Source organism: Chionomys nivalis, chromosome 7 (genome assembly GCF_950005125.1).
Source record: "Chionomys nivalis chromosome 7, mChiNiv1.1, whole genome shotgun sequence".
NCBI lineage: Eukaryota > Metazoa > Chordata > Mammalia > Rodentia > Cricetidae > Chionomys > Chionomys nivalis.
Window position 1 is genome coordinate 80,980,360 of NC_080092.1, and position 20,297 is coordinate 81,000,656.

Below are 20,297 nucleotides of genomic sequence, written 5' to 3' on the forward strand. Positions count from 1 at the left end.
ACCAACTGAGCCAGCTTGGTGTCACAACCACCTTTCCTCTGCTTTGTCCCACAGCAGGGTGGGGAGAGCCTGCCAGGGACCTGGCTCAGCCTTGAGATTGCTGGCAGACACAACAAGGGGCGGGGGCACTGGCACTGGAAAGGAGTCAAGCAGAACCCAGCTCCAGCCTGCCACTAGGACCCTTCCTGCTCCCAACATCAGTGCCCTTGGCCATGGACCGCACAGTAGTGCTGATTACCGGCTGCTCCTCTGGAATCGGCCTGCACTTGGCTGTTCGTTTAGCGTCTGATCAGTCCCAGAGCTTCAAAGGTATAGGAGGGGACAGACATGGAGGCCAGGGAAGAGCCACCACGGTAAGCAGGGTGATAAGTCATTTATCCCCTCCCAAATTTTAGTATATGCCACACTGAGGGACCTGAAGACTCAGGGACCACTGTTGGAGGCAGCCCGGGCTCGAGGATGCCCTCCTGGCTCCCTGGAGACGCTGGAATTGGATGTCAGGGATGCAAAATCTGTGGCCGCTGCCCAGGCTCGTGTGACCGAGGGTCGTGTGGACGTGCTGGGTGAGCCTACCTGAAATACATGTAATAGGCTTTACTACCCAGTGTCCAACCAGACAGGGAAGTACCGAGTTCAGGGAACACGGGAGGACAAGCTGGGGGTGGGAAAGAGCCATGCATGCGCCAGCGGTGTCTGTTCTCTCTCCCTCCAGTGTGTAATGCCGGCCGGGGCCTGTTCGGACCGCTGGAGGCGCATGAGCTGGATGCGGTGGGTGCTGTGCTGGACGTGAATGTGGTTGGGACAGTTCGGATGCTGCAGGCCTTTCTGCCAGACATGAAGAGGCGCCACTCCGGGCGTGTGTTAGTGACTGCGAGTGTAGGAGGCTTGATGGGTGAGCAAAAGGGACAGAGTGAGTAAGTAAGGGGTGCTGAGCAAGGCGAGGAGCGCCAGGGCCTCTGCAACCTTGACTTCCCTAGGGCTGCCGTTCCACGAAGTTTACTGCGCCAGCAAGTTTGCGCTCGAGGGTTTGTGCGAGAGTCTAGCGATCCTGCTGCCGCTCTTTGGAGTCCAGTGAGTCACCAGCCTTCCACAATCCTCTGAAGTTTGGGAACCCCAAACTTGGAGACACTCTTGGGCAATGCCTCTGGCCCTCCTTTTCCAGTTCACATTGTGTGCTAGATGCTAGGTTATCTCACTTCACAAGCCTCCCTAGCTTTAAGGCATATTGGGATGGGTAAACAGAGCGAGAAGGTGATTAGACTCCAGAGCGCTCTGGCAATGCCAGCATCTGTCACCTGGGCACAGTCCCTCTTAGTGCCCTCCCTTTGTGGAGCTAAGGTTAGGCTTGTGGTCACAGCCAATAGCCAGTCACTGCTGTTGCCCCCGCAGCGTGAGCCTCATCGAGTGCGGGCCAGTGCACACAGCCTTCTTTGAGAAGCTAGAGGGTGGTCCGGGCGGGGCTCTGGAGCGTGCAGATGCCCAGACCCGCCACCTCTTCACGCATTACCAGCGTAGCTATGAGCAAGCTCTGAGCGAGGCACAGGACCCAGAGGAGGTGACGGAGGTGAGTGCAAACGGGACCTCCGGGCACAGTCTCCGGGTGGGGCGTGGCGGTGCACCTCCCCCCCCCCCCCACGTGGTTTCCCCGCAGACAGGTGCTGCTCTTCTCGCCGCAGCTCTTTCTGACCGCGCTGCGAGCCCCGCGGCCAGCCCTGCGTTACTTCTCCACCCACCGCTTCCTGCCGCTGACCCGGTTGCGCACAGAGGATCCCAGCGGCAGCAGCTACGTTGCTGCCATGCACCGCGAGGCCTTCGCTGACCTGCAGGAGCAGGAAGGCTCCGAGGCAGAGGCCAGAGTCCCGGGGAACCTGGACGCGGCCTCCAGCGCCCTCATTTGCGCGACCCCTCAGGTGGCATCTGAATTGTGCTGTCCTGCATTGGATAAGCCGGGTCAGAACAAACCATGCTACCAGCAAAAGAACTAAACCAGAGTCTCCTTTTCTTATTTTAGAATTTGTTTTCTCTTTGACGGGGTCTCACTATGTAGCCCTGACTGGCCTCTAACTCATAGAGATCTGCTTGCCTCTGCCTCCTGAGGGTTGGAATCAAAGGCCTGTGCAACCATGCCTTTCTCAGAATCATTTTAAATAGTGCAAACTTCCTCATGGGTCAAGACTGAGGGCTAATATGTATAGTCCGAGGTCCTAGGTTAAGGGTTTGTTTTCTTCCAATAAATTTATTATTATTGTGCATGATGTGGATGGGGACGCATTCAACCATGGCACAGAGTGCAGAGGTCAGGGAACTTTGTTCTCTCTCCCACCATGAACTCCAGGTCTTCAGGCTTGAACCGGAAATGCCTTTAACCGATGAGCCAGCAAGTTGGGGGAGGTTTTAACTGTCAGCGATGATTGGGATCAGCCCAATTGTTGTCGAATCAGTGTCTCACGTCGCCGAGGCGGGCCTTGAACCAGCTATGTAGCTGAGGATGACTTTGACATTTCTGGTCCTCCCGAGTGTTGGGTGTACAGGCCTGAGCCGCCAGGCTGGACTTCCTAGTGTGATCTCTTTAATGCATCCTGAGAGCTGCGAGTATACAGAAGGAACAAGCACTAATACCAGCACTCTATAGGTGGACGCAAGAGGATTCAGCCAATCTGGGCTGCTAGAGAACCCAAGGGGAGGGAGGTGCAGAGGTAGCTGGGGGCGGGGTTAGGAGCACTGGCTGCTGTTCTAGTGGGCATAGCCTGGGTTCAGTTCTTGGAACCCTCATGGAGGCTCACATCTTGTCTGTAACTCCAATTCTAAGGGATCCTATCCCCTCTTCTGGCCCCAGTTGGCACCAGCCATGCATGTGGTACACAGACAAAACACTTATATACATCAAATACTACAGCTACTAAAAAACCTAGTGAGTAGCACTCCTGTAGTCTCAGAATCCGAGAGGTAAAGGCAAGAGTGTCCAAAACTCACGATCATCCATCCACTACATGCTAAGTTGAAGGCCAACCTGGGATACAAGGGGCCCTGTCTCAAAAAGAACAAGCCAAGGCATTCTGGTAGGCAGAGGGAGGTCAGCCTGATCTACATAGTAAATTCCAGACCAGCCAGTGCTACATAGTTAAAACCCTGTCTCAACAATAATAACAAAAAGGGTGTTGGGGGTGTGGAATTGTATCTGCTTAAAACACCCTTGGCTGGGCTGGGAGTCTAGCTCAGAGGACTGAGCTTGCTTCAGAAGGCAGAGTTTGATCCCTCAGAGTTTGAGGGTAGAAGATACTTTGTGCCATCTCCATCTGAGTAAAATCTAATGTTTTACCCTAAGTCCTCAAGACTTTCTATGATGTTCCTGCATCTTTTGGCTTGTGCGCATGTCTACGTGTGTTCCCATGTATGTGGGCAGGTGTGTATACAGATATATGTGTGTATGTCCACAGTTGAAGTCAGGAGTCTATTTATTGGTGCAGCGTCTCACTGATTCCAGCTTGTTCAGACTAGCAGTTTGCCCCTAAGGGTCCTATATCTCTGAGTCTCCAATGCTGGCATTATGGGAGGACATCAAGGAAACACTTTATTATTTTTTTAAATTTATTTATTTATTAAAAATTTCCACTTCCTCCCATCCTCCCATTTCCCTCCCTACCCCTCCCTCTCCAAGGAAACACTTTTCTATGCATCTGGGGATCTGAACTCGAGTCCTTTGAGCTATATCCATGAGTCATCTTCCCAGTCCCTGTATCCTTTGTGACCTCATATACCACCCTCTTCATCTGTGCACACTTCTGCTCTCCTGGCCCCCTAATACCTTCATTGACACTTGCCCCCATGTCCACGCCCCCCCGCCCCCGACGGGGTCTCTCTGTATTGCCCTGACTATCCTGGAAATTACTCTGTAGACCAGTTTGGCTTCAAACTCAGAGATCTATCTGCCTGCCTCTGCCTCCAGAGTGCTGGGATTAAAGGCCAGTGCATCACCATCCAGCTACAGCTTTTTTCTTTTCTTTCTTTTTTTCTTTTCTTTTTTTTTTTTCTGGTTTTTCAAGACAGGGTTTCTCTGTAGCTTTAGAGCCTGTCCTGGAACTAGCTCTCGTAGACCAGGCTGGCCTCAAACTCAACAAAGATCTGCCTGCCTCTGCCTCCCCTCCCGAGTGCTGGGATTAAAGGTGTGTGTCACCACCGCCAGGTAACTTGCCATCTTTTAACTGGTCCACTTTCCCCTGATCTCTGATTGTATTTTCTTTAGATCTTTGCTATTTCCCTGAGCCACCCTGTCAAAAAAGTATTCCTTCCCCTCCAGTATAGTTCCTTCCCTCTGTTTTAGTTCTCTTTATTGTCTCAGCAACACTGGGTGTATTCTGGATTTATTGTTTATCCATCCCATCCCAGGACACACACGAATCCACTTCAGCGACTTTTGTTCTCTGTTCTGTCTTTATGCCTAGGACAGTGCACCAAATAGACACCTAATGAAAGCAATGCTTTGTCAGCGACACAGCAAGATGCTGTCTCAAAACAAACAAGCAAGTAAAAAACGTAACTGTGCCAAATGTTAAGAGTGACTCTTCTCCAACCGTAGGCTCCTTAGACTCCCATCTCTGAAATCCAGTTTGAACTCCTCCTGCAAGAAGCTCGATTCCTTAACAGATTCGTTACTTTATAAGGCCAGATTTCTGGACCACAGCATACATTACAGGTCTTCTGGTCTCCTCTCCTCCTGTCAGCTCCTACCACGTTCAGGGCCTTGCTTTGAAACTCAGGCTCATTTTGAACTTGCAGCGATCCTTCTGGGATCAAAGCTGGGATCGCAGATCAACGTTCGGCTCTTTTTAGGAATCTTGAGGCTGGGTTGCTCTCCTTTTTGCGATCTCCGTGGATGATTTACCTGAGATGGTTTCTGTTGACTATCTGGCTTGCCCTCCACACTCTCGACTACCAACTCGACTCTCTAGCCCTCATGATTTTCCAGTCCTCACTAACTTCGCCGGGTATCTTCACCCCTAGGTCTCCCTTTTCCCAGGTCAAAGATTGCCCCCGCAGCGTTACTGACCTAACACGTAGAGAGAGATCGCTTTCTTGCCTCTCGCTGCAAACGAGAGTCCTAGGAAGCCAGGAGACCCGCCCCCAAGTGATCCAAAACACTCAAAAGCCCCGTTTCCCTTATGTGGAATGGGATGTGGTAGAATTGCCCAGCAGCATCAACGGAAACGCTGGCCCGGAGCAAGCACAGTAACGCGACCCTACTCTCCCTGTCTCTCTCATTGAGAAGGGACGCCAGGAGGGGTCCTGGCTTTGTCACGGTCTCCTAGCAAGCTAAGGGAAGCAAAGGACAACGGGAATCCGCAAAACGGGCTTTGCAGCTCGCCCTGCCCGCTTCCTGCCAGTTCCAAGAGAATTCGGTGCCAGGATTCCGCGCAACCCCGAAGCCTCTGCGCCCAGCCCCGCCCCGACGCGCCCCTCCCCAGAGGTCTTCTCGAGAATTCTGCCACAACCTCGGAGTTGCACCGTTTGACTGTTTCGAGTTCCCGTAGCTCCGCGCTCTGAGATCTGAGGGTAGTGCTTCCGGGCCGCAGCCTAGGACGCCTCCGCGGCGGTGTAAGTAGAAGCAGAATCCCAAGAACTCAGTGAGTAGGGAAGCGGCCTGAGCCACAGCGTCCCCTCTAGTCCCCGTATCCGAGTCTTCGCAGATGCCGGTTCAGTTTAACCAGAGGGACTGGGACTAGGATTCCTGAAGCCCCTGCCCCCATGACTCAGGGGTTCCCGGCCGGTTCTCCCTACCAGGATTCCAGTTTCTATCAGCGAACGGTCCCCTTGCCCTGCTCCAGGTCCCTCCACCTGCATCCGAGTTCCCCTGCAGCCCTCGTCCTCAGCCCAGCTAGTCACTCTCTCTTCGTCTCCCTGACTGTCTGCAGACCTGGGCAGCATGGCCGTATTCCGCTCTGGCCTCCTGGTGCTGACAACGCCGCTGGCCACCCTGGCCCCACGCCTGCCGCCCATTCTGACCTCGGCGGCCCGCCTGGTCAATCACACCCTCTATGTGCACCTGCAACCGGGCATGGACCTGGGGGGGCCCGCTCAGCCCCAGGCCAGCCCTGTGCAGGCCACTTTTGAAGTTCTGGATTTCATCACGCACCTCTACAGCGGCGCCGACCTGCTCAGGCACCTGGACGTCAGAATTCTACTGACCAATATCCAGACCAAGAGCACTTTCCTCCCTGTTCTGCCCTCAGTCCAGAATCTGGCCCACCCTCCAGAAGTAGTACTTACGGACTTCCAGACCCTGGATAGGAGCCAGTACAACCCTGTTAAACAACAGCTAGAGCGCTATGCCACCAGTTGTTACAGCTGTTGTTCGCAGTTGTCTTCTGTCTTGCTGTACCCGGATTATGGAACTGGAGAGCTGCCTGTGGAGTCCCTGGATGTCCCTTTACCCTCCACCATAAGGCCAGCTTCCCCGGTTGCCAGATCTCCAAAGCAGCCTGTGCGTGGCTACCACCGTGGGGCCGTGGGTGGCACTTTTGACCGCTTGCACAATGCTCACAAGGTGTTGCTCAGTGTTGCATGTGTACTGGCCCAGGAGCAGCTTGTGGTGGGAGTAGCAGACAAAGATCTGTTGAAGAGTGAGTGAGAGGGACGAGGGGCCCCGGAATAGGGCAATGGAGGACACCCGTTAAATTTCCTTGGCTCCCCCCCCCCCAATGCCAAGATCAGGGAAGGGTAGGGACACCTTTCACCCTTCCAAAATGCCACAACGCCTGGCACTGTTATTGCTCTGGGACTTTTGATGAATACATGTGGCATCCTTAGTGTGCGGTTCAGTCATCTTTACTGAAGTCAGAACTCCCCAAATGGGAACCAAGGAATTTGCCCTTTATGGTTCTCCTAGTGATAGGCTCTGAAACACTGAAAATAAATGTTTGGAAGATGAGTTTAGGTGACCTAGTGGTGCCACGGACAGCGAGGGGGCGCTAAGAGTGGGTAGCTCTTGGAGTTCCCCACCTAGCTGATACCTACTGGTACCGCTTCATCTCTGCGGTCATTTCTTGGTGGCCCGTTTTCTGGGTACATGCCAGCCCTTGCAGTGTCTGTGCTGCTTGTTTGTTTCCTCCCCTTTGTCCCCCTCTCCCAAAACTCCCAGTTTTACTCTTTCTCGCTGCCACCGCTTGGGGAGATCTCAGTGCCTAGGGGCATTCTTCCCCAAGTGTGCCTGTGCATCTGTCTGCTTCAATGGGAAGATCTCACGGTTGCTCTCTGCTCCTTCTCCAGGCAAGGTACTCCCTGAGCTGCTCCAGCCTTATGCAGAGCGTGTGAACCATCTGAGTGAGTTCCTGGTGGACGTCAAGCCCTCCCTGACTTTTGATATCGTCCCCCTGCTGGACCCTTATGGGCCTGCTGGGTCTGACCCCACCTTGGAGTTCCTGGTGGTCAGCGAGGAGACCTACCGTGGGGGGATGGCCGTCAACCGCTTCCGCCTTGAGAATGTAACCCTGAAGGAGACTGGCAGAGGGAATGGGACGGGAAGGCCTGTTGGAAGTACTGTGGCCCCAGGGCCGGGGAGGGAGGGTTCGGGGTGGGGGTGGAGGAAGCCGGAAGGATCTTGCCTGTGGAGGTGGACGAAGAGGGCAGCTGGGACCTCCAGAGTCATTGTCTTTTCTCTTACCCCACCCCTCACCTCAGGGCAAGGAGGAACTTGCCTTATACCAGATCCAGCTGCTGAAGGACCAAAGTCACAGTGAAAACGAAGAGGATAAGGTCAGCTCCTCCAGCTTCCGGCAGCGGATTCTGGGAAACCTGCTTCAGGCTCCAAACGTAAGTCTGCCTTCCTTCCCTTTCTCCTCACCGAATGTGCATGTTGGAAAGGCTGGAGGGTAGAAACAGGCCGTCCGCGGGAAGTGGGAGCCTGGACTCCCTGGTAACTGAGGTTTCCGCTTACCTGTCTTGTCTGCAGCAGAGGCCAGAGATCCCCTCAGGGCTCTATGTGCTCGGGCTGACGGGCATCAGCGGCTCTGGGAAAAGCTCAGTAGCCCAGCGGTTGAAGAAACTGGGTGCATATATCATTGACAGTGACCATCTGGGCCATCGGGCCTATGCTCCTGGGGGCCCTGCCTACCAGCCTGTGGTGGAGGCCTTTGGAACAGGTACTGGCTGCGGAGGGGTGGAGGTGGACGAAGGTAAGAAGATGGGCTGGCCTCTGTACTTAGCTGTTTTTCTATCACCCAGATATTCTCCATAAAGATGGCACCATCAATAGGAAGATCCTGGGCAGCCGGGTGTTCGGCAACAAGGTAAACGCGCACACCGCTTCAAGAGCTCTTCAGCTGCTGCCAACGGGCGGAACCCTCGGATTACCGAGTTTGGCACAGGAAGTCTGTTTCTGCTCATCTGCTCCCAGCCCCCATCTCCTCAGGGACGCTAACCTCCGCCCACTCTCTGTCCCCCTCCCCAGAAGCAGCTGAAGATCCTCACAGATATTATGTGGCCAGTTATTGCGAAGCTGGCTCGAGAGGAGATGGATTTGGCTGTGGCTAAGGGTGAGTGGGCGGGATGACGATAGCGGCCAGAGTGGGGAAGTTAGGTGGCGGCTTCCTTGGCCCCATGCGGTAGCAAGTGTCAAGGTGTTGCTGGCAGTGACTAGAGCTTCCCCACAGGAAAGACGGTGTGTGTGATTGATGCCGCCATGCTGCTGGAAGCCGGCTGGCAGAATATGGTACACGAGGTGTGGACCATTGTCATCCCCGAGACCGAGGTATCTGGACCCCACTCTACCCCGTCTGAGCTCACTGCAGTTAGTCTCCTGCTGTGATCCAGTAGACTGAGGTGGGGTCCTTCCTGATCGGTGTGTCCTCTGTGCTCAGGCTGTACGACGCATTGTAGAGAGGGATGGACTGAGCGAAGCAGCTGCTCAAAGCCGGCTGCAGAGCCAGATGAGCGGGCAGCAGCTGGTGGAGCAGAGCCATGTGGTTCTGAGCACTTTGTGGGACCCACATGTCACGCAGCGACAGGTTGGTGCAAAGGGAAGTTGTGGGGAGGGAAGGTCCAGTGGTCATCCCCCTGACCCTGTCTGTCTTTTCTTCTACAATTCTGGACTGGCCAAAGGTGGAAAAAGCCTGGACTCTTCTACAGAAGCGCCTCCCTAAGACCCATCAGACCAAGAACTGACAGTGAATTTTCTGTGGCGCCAAACTGGCCCCCCAGAACTAACAAATCCAGTGGTGAGGAGGTGTGGGGGGCCTCCATGTTCGCCCTATGGCAGGCCTAAGAGGCTTCTAGCTTAGCTGTGCAGAACACAGAGAGAAGCCCGGAAGTCTGCTTAGATGCTGGAATTTGGCCAGCAGGACATAGCTAAATGGGGGAGCAGTCCCCTCTAGGGTTCTCCCTCTTCAGTGGCGGATGTGTGACGTCTGCCCACTGTTGATGGGTCGTGCTGAAACACTGGACCCAGTCACCGAATTAAAGATGTTTCCAATGCTGCCTGTGTGGTTTCTCCTTCCTGCTGCAGTGCCTCTAGGTATCTTTGGATCTTTAAGCTCCAAATTCAGGGGCAAGGCCTGAGCTGGAAGTAAGGGATTGCTGTGGTTGAGCGCAGCCTATCAGTGACTAGCGATGTGTTTTTGAGTATGTTAGACTTTTCTACTGTTCTGCCAATAAGCCTGACTTCAAAGGCTCTTTACAGAAGGTTTAATTACACAGCGCCGCATCAGACACCAGCCGTGGGTGGAGTGGCGTTGTGCTCCCATTGGATCCGATCATGTGACATAGGGGAAGTTCTTGACCCTGCTGTGGTTGCCAGCCCGATCAGCTGTGCGCGTGCGTACACGATGTCTCACTGTTTAGACGCTTTTTTGTGAGCAGTGCTGGGGCTCTCCCCCAAACTAGTACACTTCTAGCCCATTTAACAATCTTTTCTGAGAGCTCCATTGAACAGAAAATTGCCTCCATTCTAGATTCTCATTTGGAGGCAAGCAGGACCCACGAGGGCTGACACTGCCTGCATTAATAACGCGAATTGGTCAGGTGTGGCCACCGCCAGCAGGCGTTTAATAACTGGAGCCGCGCAAGCGCTGCGCTTTCGCCCTGCCCATACCCACGGTTGCAGATTGGTGGGCTGGATCACGTGATTGAGCCTCGCCTCTTCCTGGAGGCTGGGGGCCAGTCCGCAGGCTCGTTTCCGGTTCGGTAGGTCCACGATGACGGAGCCGGGCGCCTCTCCGGAGGACCCCTGGGTCAAGGCAAGCTCCGCGGACGCGCACGCCGGAGAGGGGAGGGCGGGTCGGGCTCGTGCACGTAGGGGGTCCGGAAGACGCGGGGCTCCCCAACTATCCCCAGAGTCTCCCCTGCTGTCCGGGTCCCGGGGCTGCAGAGAAGACAGCTCTCACCCGGCGTATGCCAAGGTGGGGAGACAAATGAGGCGTGTGTGCGGGAACAAGGGGGACGTGCCTGGGAAGTGGGGCGGGAACGGCAGGGGTCATACAGAGGGGTCGGCGCCCCTGCGGCCTAGCCAGGCTCGCCTTTGGGAGAACCATTCAGCGGTCCCCGCATCCATGGTACGTGCATCCGCGGATTGCGCGTGCCTTTTCCAAGAGGCAAAGGTCTGACAGGCTTCTCCGTTGCTTGATGCTGCAGGTCGAGTATGCCTACAGTGACAACAGCCTGGACCCTGGTGAGTGGCTTCTCCACCGTCTTCGTGTCAGGAATGACCTGTTTCAGCTCTGTAGATCTTTGTGGTCTTGCCAGCCACACCTGAGCACAGTCCACTGTCACTGCGCCAACCCCTGGATTTAGAAGTGAGGGAGGAGCTGGAGGATAAGCAGGAAGCAACCATGGGTCACACCTGGTTTCTCTGCTCTAGAACGGGAAATGATGGAAACAGTGACAGCTGGGCGTGTTCATTGCATCCAGGTGCCCCTTTGTGAGCCAGGAATTAGTCCTGTGGGCAGTGTTGACACTAGAGACAGGAGCATTGCAGCATGAAATGGGTGGCCTGTGGTGGCTGACTTTGGAGTTGGTGGGGAGAGGTCAGCATTTGAAGCCATTGTGCCCATTGGTGACCGAGGGCCTAGTCATGTTCCCCACTTCTTAGTGATTGAGGCCTCTTTTTTCCAGGGCTTTTTGTAGAAAGCGCCCACAAGGGGAGTGTAGTGTCCAGAGCTAATAGCATCGGTTCCACCAGTGCCTCTTCCGTCCCCAACACAGGTAGGCAGCAACACACTTCGCACACACACTCGGGGAAACGCAGCTATGCCATCATCTTAGTATCCTTCCTAATAGGGAGCGCCACAGTCCACGTGGGGCGGCTGGAGCAGTGCCTAGCCGAGCCTCACTATCGTTCACCTCATCTAAGATACTAGGTTCTTCCATTTGCCATCTCTGGGCAGCAGGTTCTTAAACTAGGGGTAGGTGGGCTTACTGGACTCAGTGGACCCTGCATGACCTTCCCCTGCCTCCATCTGAGCGTAGATGACGAGGACAGTGACTATCAGCAGGAGCCCTACAAGGAGTCCTACAAAGACCGGAGGCGGCGTGCACACACTCAAGCTGAGCAGAAGAGGAGGGACGCTATCAAGGTGACTAGGGGCCTTATTCCAGGAAGCAAGGGAGGACTCTGTGTGGTTCTTATTCACCCTGCCCTGAGTTTAGTCCCAGCAGTCTGCAGGGCTAGTCCATTGCCCCTACCCCCTCCTTCCGGCCCTCTATGCTTTGAGTTTCTGAGCATGGAACTGGTATCAAGTTTGTGCTAGTCTGTCTTGTTCCTGAGTTAAGAAACCCATCTCACTGCCATTTCCACAGAGAGGCTACGATGATCTGCAGACCATCGTCCCTACTTGCCAGCAGCAGGACTTCTCCATTGGCTCCCAGAAACTCAGCAAAGCCATCGTTCTACAGAAGAGTATGACCAGGGCGACAGGGCAGGGGAGGTAGTAGTGACCAGGAGTGGCTGGTACCTGGTCTGACCCAGGTGTGGTGGCTGTGCTGGGCAAGTTGACTTCCAGGGGAAGGGGAAACAAAGTGAGCCATCTTCCTGGTTCAGACTTCTTCTGTTCCCAACCCTCTCTTGACCAGCCATTGACTACATCCAGTTTTTACACAAGGAGAAGAAAAAGCAGGAGGAGGAAGTATCCACACTGCGCAAGGATGTCACAGCCCTCAAGATAATGAAAGTGTAAGAAGGGTGGGGAATTGAGGGGCGCGCGAGTCAACCCCAATGCACTTTCTCTCATCTAAAGGCTGTATTGGAGAATGCATGCAGGCAATACCGACTCAAGGTAGTCACTGTAAGGCAGGGCTGTCTGTCCCCATCAGCCTTTTACATAGAGCAGACATACAGGAAATAAACACCGGTCAGGGGCCAGGCGGCAGTGGGGCACGCCTTTATCCTAGCACTCAGGAGGCAGAGGTGGGTGGATCTGCGGATCTGAGTTTGAAGCCAACCTGGTCTATACGGTAAGTTCCAGGACAGCCAGGGCTACACAGAGAAACCCTGTCTCAAAAAAACAAAAAAGAAAAGCACTTGTAGGTTGCAGGGAGTCACAGTTTTGACTTAGTAGTGTTTAGCTGTTGAATGCATCCCCGAAGGGCTCTATGAATCCTCTTCTGTGGTGACCACTGGGCTATCTCATCGTGCTTCTCAGGTTGGTGAAGCTGCTTGTAGCACCTCAGCTTTGCTTGCTTGCCTGCTTCCAGGAACTATGAGCAGATTGTGAAGGCACATCAAGACAACCCTCACGAGGGGGAGGACCAGGTCTCTGACCAGGTCAAGTTCAACGTGTTCCAAGGCATCATGGACTCCCTATTCCAGTCTTTCAATGCCTCTATCTCTGTGGCCAGCTTCCAGGAGCTGTCAGCTTGTGTCTTCAGCTGGATTGAGGAACACTGTGAGCCACAGGTATGTGGCAGCAGGGGTCATGGGGTCTGAGGCTCTCTTATTACTTCCAAGCAAACGGATCCAAACCATTAGAAAAGCAGTGTGGTTGGTTGTCTTTGGGATTCTACAGGGTGTCTACAGGTTTAGTGTTCTGTTTCTCCTTGCTGCCTAACCCAGTGAAGGTCTCATGTGGCAACCATAATGTGAGCACTCCAGTCAGTGCCAGGTCCAGCTTTGGCCCACGTCATTGGTGACTCATTAGCCACTCTACTCCTTGGTTGTCCTGTATGGAAGCCAGCAGCAGTTACTGGAAGTTTCTAGACACCCTCACCTCCCTGTAGTCCCAGGGCTTTTATTGTGCCATCTTCTGCTCTTGAGGCCTATTTTTTCTCAGATTTCTCCCTTTTAAGTTTCTCAACACTTTGGTTGTGAAGTACTTTAAAGACTGTACCAGTGAACACCCATATCTACCATGTCAGTTATACCGATGGCATACTCATCTGTCTCCATGTTTGTTTCAGGAGTATTTGAAAATTAAAAGTAGACAACATTCCATCTCAGGGAAAAGACAAAACAAAACACATTTTATGTACATGTGTTGTGTTGTTTGTGTGTATGTGTGCATCATATGTGTGTGCCAGAGGCCAAAAGAGGGCATTGGATTCCCTGCAACCTGAGTTGCAGGTGGTTGTGAGTCACCATTTGGGTGCTGGGAACAAGGCCTGGGTCTTCTACAAGAGCAGCAAGCACTCATAACCAGTGAGACATCTCCCCTCCCCACAGCACATATGGAGAGGGTGGAGGACAACTTTTTAGTCAGATCTTTCCTTTCACTCCTATGTGGGTTCCAGGGAGCTGGAACTCAGTTCACCAGGCTCGCGTGGCTAGAGGCTTTGCTGACTGAGCCATCTCCCAGCCCTCCTTTGCTTCCATACCCCAAGCTCTATGTCCAGCCCTTAGGTGACTATTTGAAATGCCCCGTACAAGAGCACACTTGGTCTAGGCAGGCATCTTACAGGTGTGCACTGACACCTGACCGTTCTTTCCTAGACTCTACGAGAAATTGTGATTGGAGTCCTACATCAGTTGAAGAACCAGCTCTACTGATGGCTCCTGAAACCTGCAGGGCAGAGGTCTTTGGTCTGCTGGGCCTATGAGACTGGACTGCAACACCTCACACCGGTCAGCTGGTTTCTACTTGGTGTTTGGTTTGCCCGGCCCCACTTCAGTGAGGCTGTTCTCTGAGGGCCTCTCATTAATTTATTATATTGCCCAGTGCTGGACCCACCCAACTTTCCCCTTCCCAGGAAAAGTGTCTAGAACAAGAGCCTGTTCAGGTACCCTCACAGAAGCCCTGGCCCTTCAGCCTTTTCTCTAGTCGCCGGGTTTATGCTTACAATCTCTATATATAATTTGGAAATTGTTTGCCTCTGCTTGGTCTCTTGGGCAACACTTGGCTCAAGTTGGAGTATTTTGGCAGTTTTTGACTTGGGAAAAAGGAGAAGAAAGTCTTGTGGCCACAAAGGGTGAAAGGCCACCTGTGCCTAGGCTGGTGCTGTGGGGTTAGCACTGAGCAAAGCCAGGGTTTTCTAGCCAGCTCAGGGTAGGGTTCCCAGGGTCCTGCTGTCCCTAATGTTCAGCCACCTCCTGTGGGTGCTAGAGGAGGCAATGTCCTAACAGCTCTCGCCCTGTCTTCCGAAGGCAGGCATCTCACAGCATAAAACATATGAATTTATTTTCTAAACACCAACAGCATGCTTTTGTTATAGTTTCCCCAAATTCCCAGTGACCCCCCAGAGCACCCAGCTGTCTCTGTGTACTGTGTCTGCGTAGCTACCAGCACCAGTGTTGGCCTACATTCCTCCTAGTACTTGGGGATAGCTACAGAAGACACTAGGGTCATCTGGGGGGTAGGCCTGGCTGATGCCTTAGGGTTCTCAAATGTTGGGTGTATGAAAACCTTTCTGTACTTTTCTCCCCGGTGTTCCCTGTTGCCTTCCCCAGGTTTGATATCTGGGAGGTTTGATAATCCAGAGGAAATTAAGTATTTTTATATCAAATTATATTGCAATAAATATTCTAGATAATTTCCCTTAGGATTGTTCTAAGTCCTTGCGGAGGCCTCTGTAATACGGACAACAAAATGGACATGAGCATCTCTTTCTGATTACCAGCTTTGTACTTCCCTCCCCACCACTCAAAGGTGAAGACCAGCAAAAACAATAAGGCCACCTAAACAAGGCAGCCAGCCCAGGACATCTGCTCCCAGACTCCACCAAGGGCCCCTCAAGGGTCTGGGAGTGTGACATTATGATCTTCATCTGTCTCTATCCCGACTTCCTCCTGTGGGGTAAGGAAAGGAATGAAGGAGTCCTCTGGGCAAAGATCCCAGGGGAGTAAGAGCAAGCGTCACTTACAAAGAACTGTTTCTTGCTCTTGGGGTATCCTTCAAGGATGGCATCACACAGCTCGGTGGTCTGACAAGGAAGAAAGCCCCTTTCAGTTGGGCAGAAGCAGCACAGGGTGCTGCCTGCTGCTGCTGGATCCTTTTGTACAGAAACGTCCCTGGTGATTGTCACTTCCCAGCACCTCCGAAGCCACCCTTGGAGCTCTCACTCACCATTCTCTTCCGCTTCCTCCACTCTTTACAATACTTCTGTCTGTCTTTGTATACCTGCAAGGAAGAACCACGGCCGTCTATGCACCTCATGTTCACTCCAGACCTGCACAGGCAGCCTCCAGCCTCCCCGCTCACCTCCTCTTTCTCTTCTGGAGTGATATGGTTGGTGACTGCTTTGATATTCCTTAGCCTCTCTGTATAACGAGCACATTCATTCTTTAACTCCTGGATCTCTTTCTGCATCTCAGGAGTGGTCAGCGCATTTGTTAATTCCTTCAGCTCTGAAACCACACACCCCCAGTGTTACCAGGGACATGTGAGGAACGGATTCCGTCTTGCTCAGCAGGTGCTTCCCAGAGGTGGGAGGTCAGCTTCCATCTTGCTCTGGGACCTTTCTAGAATAGGACCCCACATTCTGGAAAAGCTCAAGAAAAAAGCTTACAGCATAGTTTTCTATTTCTCTTTCCTTCTCCACCTAAAAGTAACAGTGGCATATAAAGTTGGGCAGACTGATGCACAGGGAATTAAAGAAGCGGAAATAAAATGTGGTGTGCTCATACTGCGGCAGGGAAACCAAGTGGCTTCTTGTCTTGCCTTTTTGTACACAAAAGCCTTAAGTAATTCTGTACTTCTTTCAATGTGATAGTGTAGGCACCTGGTAAAGGGGTTCCTAGCTGCAATAAAATGCTGCAGATAAACCATTGTCAGGGCCCGGGCGGTGGTGGCGCACGCCTTTAATCCCAGCACTTGGGAGGCAGAGGCAGGTGGATCTCTGTGAGTTCAAGACCAGCCTGGCAGCCTGGTCTACAAGAGCTAGTTCCAGGACAGGCTCCAAAATCACAGAGAAACCCTGTCTCGAAAAAAGCAAAAAAAAAAAAACCATTGCCAGCAATTTGTGACCTCCAAACTGTGGCATCCTGGAAGGGGTACTGGTCTTACCAGCCTCCATGTGGCGGCAGCTTTGCTGTAAGCTCTGCACCTTGGCAATGAGGGCTGCAATTTTGGCATCCAGGCTGTGGAGGTCAGCATCACTCACTGCGTCAAACTGGTCCTACCAGCCAAGAGGAGAAATACAAGCGAGTTCATGTGAGGCACAAAGATAAACAAAAGGTGAAATGCAATGCCCGTCCTCAGGAGCCTCAAGGTTGGCTCAGAATGTAAGGGCGGGTGTGATGGCCCACGCCTTTAATCCCAGTACTAGGGAGTGACAGAAGGTGAATCTGAGTTTGAGGCCAGCCTGGACTATATAGTGAGTTCCAGGACAGCCAAGGTTATGTAGAGAGACCATGTCTCAAAACAAAAGAAAAACAAAACAAACAAAAAAAACCAATATGAGAAATATATTTCCATTTAGCAATAAAACCTCTCATCATCTGAAAGAATGAAGCAACATGCCTTCTCAAGTGAAGGACCAGATCTCCAGTGGAAGAGGCTCATGGGTCCTGTGTAAGGAAAGGTTCCTTCCCTAGGAGGTATTGCGAGAAGAGGGCTGCTGGGGATGAACGAGAGTCTCCTCAGCTGATGCTGGGAGTAGCTAGAAAAGGTTGGGCACGCCAGACCATGTAGTGCGACGGGAAATTCAGGCAAGGTGAGTCTGAAGAACAGGAGCCATTGCTCAACTCGTGCATGTAAAATGAAATTTTGCAGCCATGTCTGTTCTTTGCATCATGTATGGCTACTTTTGTTTTACAATGGCAGGGCTGAATAGGGAGAACAAATGCTTCAGAAAGTCTAAAACTACTTCTAGGCCCCTCAGCCATTTTACCAGCCAAATTTGTGTTTAGATAGATCATTCTGGCTACAATATCCAAGAGGGTCTGATAGAGAGCCGTGAAGACAGGTTAGATTCAATAAAGAAAACCTTGAGCCACCTTGGTAAATACACAAACACTTATAAACTCAGCACTCAGGAGGACGAGGCAAGAAAGCAAGTTTGAAGACAGCCTGGGCTACATAGAGACTCAGTCTCAACCCTTTGCCCTCCCCCCAAAAAAGGGTTAGGTCGGGGGAATCGGATATAATTCGTAAATAACCACACATGTCAGATATGCAAGGTAAAAGAAACCAAGAATTGGGGAAAAGTGTTTCTTTTACAAAAGAATGCTAGAAAGCCAGTTTGGCAGGCGGAGAGGGGGGCAGAGAGTAAGCATTCTACTTCGGCCATATTGATACTGATGCTTAATATCTGAGAGACATCCAGAGAGAAGTCTAGGTGGAAGAATACAAATTTGAGCCGGGCGGTGGTGGCGCACGCCTTTAATCCCAGCACTCGGGAGGCAGAGGCAGGCGGATCTCTGTGAGTTCGAGACCAGCCTGGTCTACAGAGCTAGTTCCAGGACAGGCTCCAAAGCCACAGAGAAACCCTGTCTCGAAAAACCAAAAAAAAAAAAAAAAAAAAAAAAAAAAAAAAAAAAGAATACAAATTTGATGTTTGTGGTTGTGGGCAGAGGGTGGGGGCTAGACGAAACAATAAGCGTTTCCAAGCGGAAAGGAGGCTGGGAGCAGTAACAAGCCAGGGTCTTCTGTCTTTTGTCCATACCTCAAATGAACTCTGGCGAAGTGCGATCACAGGCAGTGTGCCCATGATTTAGGAATGCCTGAGGCCAGCCAGGCAATGGTGGCGCACGTCTTTAATCCCTGCACTTGGGAGGCAGAGGAAGGCGAATCTCTGTGAGTTCGAGGCCGGTCTGGTCTACAAAGTGAGTTCCAGGACAGCCAGGACTGTTACAAAGAAACCCTGTCTCGAAAAACCAAAATAAGTTTTTAAAAAAAATGCCTGAAGCCTTTTCTGGCACAGGTTAATTTTATGAGGTGCCTCAACACTAACTAGTTAATGCTGGGAGTTGATTCGCTCAGCCAGGTTCTCAGGTGGGGGCTAATCTGCGGGAGTTCTCACCTGATGGGCAAAATAAATTTTCTGCTTGCCGTACGTCTTCTCTTTGATCTTGCCTTCCTGGGCCAACTGATCCAGAGCCTTCACCACCGCCTGGCCGAGGGAAGGGTGGAGCAATGAGAGGACATGGGCTGGTGACGGAAAAGGGGACCCACGCCTGAAAAGGGAGTTCAGCGGGGCGGGAACCGCCCCCCAAAGGGGGTGGGGTCTTACCGCCTTGCCCAGTCCATGTTCCTTCTGCAGGTTTCCGAACACGTCCTGCGCGCTGTAGGGCCGGTTTTGTTCCCGCAGGTACCGCAGGATGATCCCGGGGGCTGCGAGAGACGAGGTGGGAGACCGAGTCACCTCTAAACCCCTCGCCCGCTCCCCTCCCGTGTCCTGCGGGCGCCGCCGTTACCTCCGGCCGCAGCCTCGGCCCGGCTTTTACTCATGGCCTTTTCCCGCCACCAAACTGAAGACAGCGGTCTGGTTGGTTGCTCCAGGAGACAGCGCCTTCCGGTGAAGGAGGAAGGTCTTAACGCTGATTGGCTGCAGGAGAAGTCTTCCGGAAATGCGCCCTTATCTTCCGGGACCCCGTAGGCCGCCCCCCACCCACCCGCGCGGTCTAGAAACTGAGCGTCAGCCTTTGCGACAGGTCACTGGCCGCCGTGGGCCTCCGCGCTGGCTGGACCGAGTGGCCCCTTCCACTTTAAGCTGCGGTATGTGAGCACTCGTGATCCTGAACTTGGCCCAGGGGTGGGAAGGGGAAGAAACTTCAGGGTCCCAGCTCCCGCGCCGCTCAGAGTCACAGGTTACACCCCCGGGAGCGTGGCTAGGAAAAGGAGCGCCAACAGCGCCCGTTTCCGTGTGTCGCGTGTAGGGGGCGCTCGACACCAGCGGTGGTTTGACCGCCCAAAAAGGCGGTAGGGAGTAGAGACTACTACTCAAGCCACAAGTCGCCAGTTAGGCCAGCAACACCTGACAGGTGCTTTCCATTCCTGACATCGGTGGTCAGTCCGGTGGAGCCTGAAATAAATATTTCTAGTTTCTGAGGTCTGCTGAAGGTCAAAGAGCAGCTGTCCTTGCAGCTCAGAGTCCCGTGGAAAGGCACAGCCTTAACTTTTCAAGTCTTCTGCTACCTAAAACTCAATTAGCTTTTGTTCAGATCATGTTTTTTTGTCTCCTCTTATATAAGGGGCAGTGTTAAGAATGAAACCAGGCAGTGGTGGCGCATGCCTTAAATTCCAGCACTAGAGAGGCAGAGGCAGGTTTATCTCTGAAAGTTTGAGCCCAGCCTGGTCTACAAAGTAGACAAGATAGCCAGAGCTGTTAAACTGAAAAACCCTGTCTTGCAAAAAGAAAGAAAGAAAAAAAAGTATTAAAAGTGATGGAATAATGAGGCTGGAGAGATGGTTCAGCAGTTAAGAGCACTTTTTTTGTTTTTTCAAGACAAGGTTTCTCAGTAGCTCTGGCATCTGTCCTGGTACTCACTCTCTAGTCCAGGTTGGCCTCAAACTCAGAGATCCACCTGCCTCTGCCTCCCAAGTACTGGGATTAAAGGTGTGTGCCACCATCAGGCACATTTGGTTTTCTTGGAGACAACCTGGTTTGGTTCCTAGTACTCAAGTAACTGCTAATTGTAACCCCATTTCCAAGAGATCAGACCCTCCCCACGCCCCAGGCACCAGGCAAGTAGTGGTGTGTGCGCATGCAGGCAGGCAAATGCTCATGTACAGGTGGCGCACGCCTTTAATCCCAGCACTCGGGAGGCAGAGGCAGGCGGATCTCTGTGAGTTCGAGGCCAGCCTGGTCTACAAGAGCTAGTTCCAGGACAGGCACCAAAGCTACAAAGAAACCCTGTCTCGGGGAAAAAAAAAAAAATTAATCTAAAAGAAAACAAAACCCAACGGGACAAGCCCAGCAAGGGTGTCGTACTGACGGCTTGG

General features: G+C 52.7%; 4 protein-coding genes across 10 annotated transcripts; 3 read left to right on the top strand and 1 right to left on the bottom strand.

Annotated features, from left to right (window-relative positions):
- The first annotated feature begins 174 nt into the window (after nt 1-174).
- Hsd17b1 (hydroxysteroid 17-beta dehydrogenase 1) lies at nt 175-2,250 on the top strand. Its single transcript, XM_057776017.1, has 6 exons — nt 175-309; nt 396-563; nt 713-892; nt 978-1,071; nt 1,390-1,564; nt 1,677-2,250. The coding sequence occupies exons 1-6, from the start codon at nt 213-215 to the stop codon at nt 1,983-1,985; spliced, it is 1,023 nt and encodes a 340-aa protein (XP_057632000.1). The 5' UTR covers nt 175-212; the 3' UTR covers nt 1,986-2,250.
- A 3,154-nt stretch (nt 2,251-5,404) lies between these two features.
- Coasy (Coenzyme A synthase) lies at nt 5,405-9,468 on the top strand. 3 transcript variants are annotated; one of them, XM_057774043.1, is made up of 10 exons: nt 5,407-5,592; nt 5,823-6,617; nt 7,264-7,478; nt 7,675-7,806; nt 7,946-8,135; nt 8,218-8,282; nt 8,444-8,528; nt 8,646-8,743; nt 8,853-8,999; nt 9,094-9,468. In XM_057774043.1, exons 2-10 carry the CDS (start codon nt 5,921-5,923, stop codon nt 9,154-9,156), a joined length of 1,692 nt encoding a protein of 563 aa, XP_057630026.1. In that variant the 5' UTR covers nt 5,407-5,592; nt 5,823-5,920; the 3' UTR covers nt 9,157-9,468. The 3 variants fall into 3 exon arrangements, with proteins under 3 accessions (XP_057630027.1, XP_057630026.1, XP_057630024.1); XM_057774041.1 differs by having other exon boundaries at nt 5,910-6,617; XM_057774044.1 differs by having other exon boundaries at nt 5,405-6,617; nt 7,949-8,135.
- A 647-nt stretch (nt 9,469-10,115) lies between these two features.
- Mlx (MAX dimerization protein MLX) lies at nt 10,116-15,111 on the top strand. Of its 3 annotated transcripts, none has more exons than XM_057774046.1 (8): nt 10,116-10,226; nt 10,621-10,657; nt 11,101-11,190; nt 11,455-11,561; nt 11,785-11,884; nt 12,058-12,157; nt 12,679-12,880; nt 13,910-15,100. In XM_057774046.1, exons 1-8 carry the CDS (start codon nt 10,185-10,187, stop codon nt 13,964-13,966), a joined length of 735 nt encoding a protein of 244 aa, XP_057630029.1. In that variant the 5' UTR covers nt 10,116-10,184; the 3' UTR covers nt 13,967-15,100. The 3 variants fall into 3 exon arrangements, with proteins under 3 accessions (XP_057630029.1, XP_057630028.1, XP_057630030.1); XM_057774045.1 differs by having other exon boundaries at nt 10,120-10,388; nt 13,910-15,111; XM_057774047.1 differs by lacking the exon at nt 11,101-11,190 and having other exon boundaries at nt 10,127-10,226; nt 13,910-15,102.
- On the bottom strand, nt 12,787-18,922 carry Psmc3ip (PSMC3 interacting protein). Of its 3 annotated transcripts, none has more exons than XM_057774050.1 (8): nt 18,770-18,922; nt 18,586-18,686; nt 18,376-18,465; nt 16,419-16,530; nt 15,615-15,760; nt 15,480-15,533; nt 15,277-15,336; nt 12,787-13,142 (listed from the first exon to the last, which is right to left on the bottom strand). In XM_057774050.1, the coding sequence occupies exons 1-8, from the start codon at nt 18,801-18,803 to the stop codon at nt 13,104-13,106; spliced, it is 636 nt and encodes a 211-aa protein (XP_057630033.1). In that variant the 5' UTR covers nt 18,804-18,922; the 3' UTR covers nt 12,787-13,103. The 3 variants fall into 3 exon arrangements, with proteins under 3 accessions (XP_057630033.1, XP_057630032.1, XP_057630031.1); XM_057774049.1 differs by lacking the exon at nt 12,787-13,142 and adding an exon at nt 15,072-15,202; XM_057774048.1 differs by lacking the exon at nt 12,787-13,142 and having other exon boundaries at nt 15,134-15,336.
- Between the last annotated feature and the right edge of the window lie 1,375 nt (nt 18,923-20,297).